The sequence below is a fragment of the Ictalurus punctatus genome, chromosome 17 (assembly GCF_001660625.3).
Source record: "Ictalurus punctatus breed USDA103 chromosome 17, Coco_2.0, whole genome shotgun sequence".
Lineage (NCBI taxonomy): Eukaryota > Metazoa > Chordata > Actinopteri > Siluriformes > Ictaluridae > Ictalurus > Ictalurus punctatus.
The window spans coordinates 24,465,441-24,476,226 of NC_030432.2; the positions used below are offsets into that span (position 1 = coordinate 24,465,441).

General features: G+C 37.5%; 1 protein-coding gene across 3 annotated transcripts in view; it reads right to left on the reverse strand.

Annotated features, from left to right (window-relative positions):
- Positions 1-9,889, reverse strand: part of b3glcta (beta 3-glucosyltransferase a) — a 137,524-nt gene extending 127,635 nt beyond the window's left edge. For all 3 annotated transcript variants that reach the window (XM_047161224.2, XM_017491574.3, XM_017491575.3), the window contains exon 1: positions 9,743-9,889. In XM_047161224.2, coding sequence (XP_047017180.1) covers positions 9,743-9,794 — 52 coding nt within the window. In that variant the 5' untranslated portion in view covers positions 9,795-9,889. The remainder of the gene's footprint in view (positions 1-9,742) is intronic.
- Positions 9,890-10,786: the final 897 nt, after the last annotated feature.

Sequence of the window (10,786 nt, forward strand, 5' to 3'; positions counted from 1 at the left end):
GTATTCCCGAGCTCATGTCAGGATCTCCATTACAGACTCATGACGGTTTTTAAGACGGTGAAGTCTGAGGGATCAGAGATCACGCGCATTCAGAAGTGGTTTTCAGTCTTGTCCTTTACGCACCGAGATTTGACCGGATTCCTTTAATCTTATAATTATATTGTGTACTGTAGAAGGTGAAACGCCCAAAATCCTCCCGATTTGTCTTTGGGGAACGTTCTTCTCAAAGTGTTGGATTATTCGCTGACTCATCTGTTTGGCGAGTCTCGACCCGTCCTTGCTCTTGAAGGACTCGGCCTTTTTTGGAGGCTCCTTATATACTATGATTAGACGATCGCCTCACCTGTTTCACATCACCTTCTTATTTCAACGTCTCACAACACTATCGATCATAAATTGCCCCTGTCCCAACTTTTTTGGAACGTGTTGCATGCATCACTTTCAAGATAAATGTTTATCTTCAAAAAACTACGCAGTTGATTAGATAAAACTTCAAACACCTCGTCTACGTTTTTCTTTAAATACAAGTCAAAGTGCATTTACAAATCACTCCTCTTTGTTTTTATTAGCATTTGACATACTGTCCCAACTTTTCTGAATCGGGGTTGTGTTTTTTTTTTTTCCCATTTCACTTACACTTTCTGGTCTAATTACTGAAGTGATTAAATATTTTGGTTTAATCGTTTTTTTTAACAAGCCACTTAAAAACGAATGGACCGATAAATATGCATTTTGCCAGTGCAAAACAAAACCTAACCGCTTTGTTTATAGGCATGAACTATTCCCTAATGGTTAAACATGAAAAGGGAAACATGAAGACATTCAGTCACATTAGCTGCTTATCTAGGCATCTGTAAGCAAGGAATTTTGTTGAATACCCCTTCAAGGGTTGCTTCCGTGCACCGAAAGCAACTATACATGAACAAGAGACCCTATGAGAAGGTCTCCATACGTACCATGAAATTCTCACTGGCTCTATATATACTATTTCTGGTCAACTGGTACTGTAAAAGTCTTCCATCACTGTCAGCCACTTTAACAGCACTGTTATTTTTTTTCCCTGTCTCACTTCCATGTCACTTGGGGTATAAGCTTCTCCCAGATATATAAACTTATAAACATAAAAGTAAGATTTAACCTAAATTCTTCAGCTGCTCTCAAACTTGAAGTTTTCTTCACTCATCAAATGCCTAGGCTGTCTCGGGCTAAATCCCCCAAGTCCTGAGTCAAATCCAAACTAATAAGCAATCCAGAACTGCATTCCTGAAGCCAATGTGATTTCATGCCACCCCTGGTTTACTGCACTCTCTGCTGTACTCTTCATTCAGCCCATCAATTATTCACCTGTTAAATGAGAGAAAAGCTTGACATATCAATATCAGTGCAAAATTGCTCCAGGACATGCTTCGGGAGCTCTTTCCAAACAGGAAATGCCAATTACCTGTTACTTTTGCTCTCCATTACACAGGAATCTGTGCTCAAGCAATACAAAGCAAGATATTTAGTGAAACACCAGCATACATAAAGCACTGCTTTTAAAACCTACTTTATAAATTTGGTCCCACTTGTGTCTACCTTAACAGGCGAAAATAAAAAATGAACTATCCGCAGGAGTCTGCGATTATGCATTGTACAGCCACGGCGTTTGTCGTTTGAAAAATATTCTGCCTGTCATAAATAATAAGATAGAGGTGTTGAGATTTCTTGGCAAAACAAAGCTCAAATAGACTTGGCAAATGCCCTTTGGGGATAAGTGTGAGCAAATGGTGAGGAAACAAAAACTGGTCTTTTAATGCATGTGATGATGATGATGATGGTGATGGCGAAAATGGGCTACCATTATCAGCAATTAACACATCTCTTTTCATGAACCATCAGTCTGCCAGCATTTATTGTGGTCCGGGTGTAAGCAGCGTTTGATTGTCGTTAGGGGTTAAGTCATTTTCAGAAATGTGGTTAAACCATTGTTACAGTCATATTTAATCATTTGGCCCTCATGTATATTAACATATAAACATTCAAAAAGCACAGTGATACAAAGCAGCTTGAGACTCTACATATACTCCTGAAACAGGGCTGGTTCTTGAACCTTTCAGGGCCCTAAGCAACATCCCACAACCTCTCAAGTTACAGACCACAATAGGAATTCATGGGAAAGCCTGGAGCATGGTCACAGCTGGCATATTAATATCCTCCATTCAGGCCAAGGGCTGGGCGATATTGCAAAAAAAAAAATGATGAACGATTCTTGCGTTTTCTTCCATAATTCTAAATATATTGTGTAATTTTGCAAAGTTTTGTATTTATTTATTAGAATTAGACTTTGGAAAATGTAGATGTGCAAAAATAGTGACGGCAAATGGTGTAAACAATGGTTCATTGAAATAAAGATTATTTAAAGAAAGGATATTTAAAAAAAAACAAAAAAACAATTATTTTCACTATTTGCTATACATGGTGCAGTTCATATTTTTGCCCAACTTAGTGAACAGTTCTTTCTCGACAGAGTAAATGGACACCATGTCCTTCACGACATGAAATGGCATGGCAACTAAGAAGTCAACTTCTCAAAGCCGAGTTCCGTCCCCCTTTATGGAGTAACAAAGTAAAACTTCTCACTTTTAAATCCGTTCTTCTGTACATACAAGTATTAGCTTTATAATCAACATACAGACATATTTGTTTGTTAAATCTAAAACACTGACTATACACTTCACTCTTTGAGAACGAACATGTACAGTATTTAAACAAGTACAATCTCAATTAGAACATTTTGAAAATCGTGTTAAAACATTCATTCGAATGAACTAAATTAGTAGTGAAAATCGCCCAGCACTAACGGGGCCTCGGGGTGGCTCGGCGGTCCTAAGTGACGTCACATATCCAATGACGGCTGGCCACGATATTGAAAGGTAGGGCTAAAATAAATAAATAAATAAAAAATACACATCAATTACTTCAATTACAAGTAAGTGTTACTGTTCTGAAAAAAAATAAATAAATTTGAGCCTTTTAAAACTGGGTCTCATCATAGGCATAACACGAATATAAATACACACAGGAACACACTCACTGACAGACAGCTGGGCAACATTTCTGATCGCTCACGCCCCCTCCACCCTCCCCCAATAAGAAAGCTTCAATTCTGTAATCATAACACGTTTCTTTTGAATAACAAGTACGGTAAAAATGAAAAGCTTGCCATCAGCCAGCGATTTCACTCAAATCACACTAAACTTAGGTTTCGGTGTGTAATTTCCACTCTGATTGGCCATTGTTTGCTCAGTCAGTTTATGTCTAGCTTCATCCAAAGGCACTTTAAAAATCAGTGACAGAGAAAGTAATCCACCTCATTCATGTTTATTACACCCAGTATTTTATTTCACGTGTACTTTCTCAATCACTGCAGATGACAGATGTTATGTTATGTTATGGGATGGGATAGAAGAAGCAAGAACTCACCCCCGAGGAACTCCAGTAGCAAAGCTGTGTACTCTCTAATACCTCTCTCTGTCACTGCGGTACCCTAAAAGGTACATTTTTCGTACCTTTAATATCTTCCACCTGGAAACGTGGACATTATAGTAAGTAATGTAATTTTAGAGTGTGAAGGAGAAAAGGAAAGCTACTATTTAGTACCCTTTTTTTGTCTGAGAGTGTGAGGTGATGAAACCGAACCTCTCCCCGTCTCCCGATCCTCCCCACACAGCAGGATTAATCCTGTAGACATGATGAATATAATATAGCGGTGGATAGCACTTAAGCCATTTTTAGCTTTGATTACAGCTATAAAACACTTTTACTGTAATTAGGCCATGTTCGGATTTTGATCACGGTTATGTAGGGCTTAGGAGTTTAAAAAAAAACAAACAAACTCGTAAGCATTAATTGCTTTGCGATGAAGAGATAACACTTTGATCACACTGCACTTGATTCCTGTTCCTTATAAATCGGAACATGATGTCCCTCACTTCAACTTGTACAAACTCGGGCGTTGTTGCACACAGAGACCTGAGAAATGCCAACCTGCTGAAGAAGGAAAATTGAAAAACACCAGAATACAGAATGTCACAGCTTCAGCACGGCTTTCCTTCACACACCACCCACACTTGGATCTCCAATGCAACCAGATGGAGTCCTGATTCCAAAGCAAAGATGAGTAGGGTAAAATCCTTTGAGAACTACATAAAACAAAAAAAAACAGTTCTTATGCAGCGTTCGCCGTGCACCTTGTGCCATATTCAGCAACAAATAATGCAGCTTGTTCTTTATCTTCACAGTATATTGAAATAACCGCGTACGCGTTCTCAGGAAAACTGCTTCCTTCTACTGCTTAGTGATTTTGCTGCAATGCCATAAATTAGATGTAGTAAATTCAGCACAGTGGATGTTTGTATGGCTTTTGCTGCCATATGGACTATTTTAATCCCATTTGGTTGGAAAATAGCGTGGGACCAAAAACACAGCCCATCATTTGGCAGAGTCATGTTTTGGACTGGGTTACAAGTAACTGGAACGCTTTTAAAACCGTGAATGGGCTGGAAACAGTCAATCCAATCTGGAAACCCTGGTGTTGGATATGTTTTGGCCAGTTCTGATTTAGACACAAACAAAGCAAGAGTTTACTAACCGAAGAAAAGTGCATACTAGCACACTAAATAGTATGACAAGATTGTACACAACCACAGTGTTTCGGCGTCTTACAAACTAGTATTGCAGTATGTAGATAAAAAGGGGGAAGAAATCAGCATTCAATGAATTCTTGTGCTGATTTACACCGCGTGTGTTTAAATGAACACTGTACTGTAATTAGAGATTAGAAGTTTAGAGTATTAAATAGTGCTGATGCTTAGCAAAACATCAGATTCCTAGTGAGCCAAGTTACAGCGGTTATATGAATATGGTGGGAGTTGAGCAGCATTCATCGAATACTACATTTTTTCTTTATAGACACACAATACCATACTGTAGTCACACAATACCACACTATAGTCACACAATATCACACTATAGACACACAATACCACACTATAGCCACACAATACCACACTATAGTCACACAATACCACACTATAGTCACACAATACCACACTATAGTCACACAATACCACACTATAGTCACACAATATCACACTATAGACACACAATACCACACTATAGACACACAATACCACACTATAGTCACACAATATCACACTATAGACACACAATACCACACTATAGACACACAATACCACACTATAGTCACACAATACCACACTATAGTCACACAATACCACACTATAGTCACACAATATCACACTATAGACACACAATACCACACTATAGTCACACAATACCATACTATAGTCACACAATACCATACTATAGTCACACAATACCACACTATAGCCACACAATACCACACTATAGTCACACACCACACTATAACTCATACAATACCATACTATAGACACACAATACCACACTATAGTCACACAATACCATACTAGACACACAATACCACACTATAGTCACACAATACCATACTATAGTCACACAATACCACACTATAGTCACACAATACCATACTATAGTCACACAATACCATACTATAGTCACACAATACCACACTATAGTCACACAATACCATACTATAGTCACACAATACCATACTATAGTCACACAATACCACACTATAGTCACACAATACCACACTATAAACACACAATAACACACTATAGTCACACAATACCACACTATAGTCACACAATACCATACTATAGTCACACAATACCATACTATAGTCACACAATACCACACTATAGCCACACAATACCACACTATAGTCACACAATACCATACTAGACACACAATACCACACTATAGCCACACAATACCATACTATACACAATACCACACTATAGTCACACAATACCACACTATAGTCACACAATACCATACTATAGTCACACAATACCATACTATAGACACACAATACCATACTATACACAATACCACACTATAGTCACACAATACCATACTAGACACACAATACCACACTATAGTCACACAATACCATACTATACACAATACCACACTATAGTCACACAATACCACACTATAGTCACACAATACCACACTATAGTCACACAATACCACACTATACACACAATACCACACTATAGTCACACAATACCATACTATAGTCACACAATACCATACTATACACACAATACCACACTATAGTCACACAATACCATACTATACACACAATACCACACTATAGTCACACAATACCATACTATACACAATACCATACTATAGTCACACAATACCACACTATAGACACACAATACCACACTATAGTCACACAATACCATACTAGACACACAATACCACACTATAGTCACACAATACCATACTATAGTCACACAATACCATACTATACACAATACCACACTATAGTCACACAATACCACACTATAGTCACACAATACCATACTATACACAATACCACACTATAGTCACACAATACCATACTATAGTCACACAATACCACACTATAGACACACAATACCACACTATAGTCACACAATACCATACTAGACACACAATACCACACTATAGTCACACAATACCATACTATAAACACACAATACCATACTATAGTCACACAATACCACACTATAGTCACACAATACCACACTATAGTCACACAATACCACACTATAGTCACACAATACCACACTATAGTCACACAATACCACACTATAGTCACACAATACCACACTATAGTCACACAATACCATACTGTAGTCACACAATACCACACTATACTCACACAATACCACACTATAGACACACAATACCACACTATAGTCACACAATACCATACTGTAGTCACACAATACCACACTATACTCACACAATACCATACTATAGACACACAATACCATACTATAGACACACAATACCACACTATAGACACACAATACCACACTATAGTCACACAATACCACACTATAGTCACACAATACCACACTATAGTCACACAATACCATACTATAGTCACACAATACCACACTGTAGTCCCACAATACCACACTATAGACACACAATACCACACTATAAACACACAATACCATACTATAGTCACACAATACCACACTATAGTCACACAATACCACACTATACCACACTATACTCACACAATACCACACTATAGACACACAATACCACACTATAGTCACACAATACCATACTGTAGTCACACAATACCACACTATACTCACACAATACCATACTAGACACACAATACCACACTATAGTCACACAATACCATACTATAGTCACACAATACCACACTGTAGTCCCACAATACCACACTATAGACACACAATACCACACTATAGTCACACAATACCACACTATAGTCACACAATACCATACTATAAACACACAATAACACACTATAGTCACACAATACCACACTATAAACACACAATAACACACTATAGTCACACAATACCATACTATAAACACACAATACCATACTATAGTCACACAATACCACACTATAAACACACAATACCACACTATAGTCACACAATACCACACTATAGTCACACAATACCATACTATAAACACACAATACCACACTATAAACACACAATAACACACTATAGTCACACAATACCATACTATAGACACACAATACCACACTATAAACACACAATAACACACTATAGTCACACAATACCACACTATACACACAATACCACACTATAGTCACACAATACCACACTATAGTCACACAATACCATACTATAGTCACACAATACCATACTATAGTCACACAATACCACACTATAGTCACACAATACCACACTATAGTCACACAATACCATACTATAGTCACACAATACCATACTATAGTCACACAATACCACACTATAAACACACATTAACACACTATAGTCACACAATACCATACTATAGTCACACAATACCACACAATACCACACTATAGTCACACAATACCACACTATAGTCACACAATACCACACAATACCACACTATAGTCACACAATACCACACTAAATAATGCATCAGCACACAAATTCTATCGTTGGATATTAGGCATACTATGTAGTATGCCAGACTAGTATGCAACAATAGGATTTAGGTGTTCTGATGCAGGGATACTATTTAGCATGGTTATAAAGGGGGGGGGGGGGGGGGGGGGGGAATGCAGTGTTCAATTCACTCAGTGATGATTAACACCCACAGTCTATACATAAACACTGTCGGAATTCATTTTGACAGCTTTTCCAGAGTGTTTACAATATAATTATAGTTGCTTAGCAAAATGAGAAATTCCCCCAAATTAAATGAATTCCTATAATCACAGTGTTCCTTAAAACATAAAAACAGGAGATATAACTTTAAAACAGCATTACTAAATAGTATCCCTGCTGGGGGAAAAAAATCAATAGAAACCCTCATTGGATTAATAATGGTTTTAATGGTTATAATATTAATTTTAATGGAAACTTTAATGGTCCCTGTGGGTCCTCTACTGATAATTTGTTGCCTTCTATTGGTGGTACGTTATGTCTAGTGGACACCATTAAGGATAACCAATAATGGTAATGGTTTTAATGGTTGATGGTTTGTAATGGTACTTGTAGTGGAAACCATTAGAATTTCTGTGAAGGTTTCTACTGTTGTTGTTGTTGTTGTTTTTTTCAGCAGGTTGTCAGAACACTTTTATCCTGTGGATGTGTACTAAATATGAACAGTACACTAGTACACGATCAGAGGATTTATGTGTCCTGGTGTAATATTTAGGATGGTGGTATGGGGATAAAATGGAAAAGGGTGTGTTCAATGAACTCTTTAACACACGTGTTTAAATGACAACAGTACAGTAATTCGACACATTACAGGAAATGAATTAACACTGAAATGTGTCTAAGGATGATGTTCATTTTAAACACTGCGGTGTTAATCGACACTAAGACTTCACCGAACACTGCATTGTTCATTATTTAGCCGCATACTACACAAAATATTACATCAGAACACCTGAATCATGTGGCTGCATACTATGTAGTAAGCCAAAAACAATTGCACAAGCACAGGATTTAGGTGAAAAAAATGTTGACTAGAATGAACCCTCAGGGGTTCAACATTCAGAGGGTTTAAATAAACACTGGGATTGGAGACTGTGGGAATTCATTCCACTCTGGGGAGTGTGTTGTTGTTTTGATAAACAATCCCAATGACATTTTTACACTCAACAAAAGCTGTCAAAATAAATGATATAAATAAATAATATTTTTTTGCCGTTAATGAAATGAAGAAAGCTGCGTTTTACAAACTAGACGAAGTTTAACATAAAAAAGCAAGAAACTACATGAAGCAATAATTTGGCAGTAAAGTGTCAGATTTACACTTTACAGCTCGCAGTTATTACTCAAGTACAGGCTGCTCGTGCACATCAAACCCAAACCATCCGACTGGATACAGTAACAATGTATCCCACTTCCTGTATGAAGCTCTTTGCAACATTGTAACAAGTTGCCCGTGTTGTGATCGGTAACAGTTTGTCATCTGGCCCGCGGTGCAGTTATTCTCCACTTCCTGTGCGTTTCTTTGCTGGAAAGTGCAGAATGTAGAAAAGCAAAAGGCAGTAGCTGACAGATAAAAGTAGCGCGTGCAACTGTATAAAAGCTTGACATGACTGGAATACACTTACCGAGTGAGTAAAAGATGAATGCTGCTGCTTTGTATCCGAAATGAATCATCATTACAGAGAGTTAGTTCACCCCGAGAGATCCCCGGTAAACTGCCTTCACTCCGGTATCAGAGTCAGGATTCAACACCAGGGAGATTCTGCACACGCGCTTCCTGTTAGAAAAAAATAAATTAATAATAAAAACACACGTCTCAGTCGCGCCCTCTGGTGGACATTTTCCCTTTCCATTTTACTCACGGTTACAGTAACAGCTGAAATACTTTTATTGTTGTTGTTGGTGGTGTTGCTGTATTTTGTATATATGAGTGCTTGTTGTGTTACAGGTTCCCTTACACTCTTAGTAAAATGTCTTCCCATGGGTCCTTTGGATAAGGGATAAGTCTACTTAGACCTATACAGAAACATTCTGTTGTAAGGTTTGGGATATACTCGTTAAGGGTTTGCCTACAAGGACAAAACAAGTATTTTAAGGGCTTTAGATTTTGGAAGGTTAATGCACACAGCAGATTTAATGCACTGTTAGTACATAGTTGTTGGATGTTATTATTATTATTATTATTATTATTATTATTATTATTATTATTATTATTATTATTATCCACATTCCTGTGATCATAGCACAGATTCATTTTATGAACATAATCCAAATATACTGATATTGTATCATATTCATTGGACGGAGGTATCCCTGCTGAAAAAAACAACAACAACAACAACAACAATATAAACCATCACAGAGATTCTAATGGTTTCCACTACAAATACCATTACAAACCATCAGCTAGCCATTAAAACCATTATGAATATCATTGATGGTATCCACTAGACATAACATGCCACCAATAGGTAGGAAGGCAATAAATGACCATTAAAGACCAGTTTCCATTAAAACCAATACAATTCCCATTATAACCATCAAAGCAATCACATGAAGGGTTTCTATTGTTTTTATTTTTCAGCAGGGAGGGTGGTGCAGGTCCAGGGTCCTTGGGTCGATCCTGAGCCAGCTTACTGCCTCAGTGCATTTCAAATGTACTCCCTTTG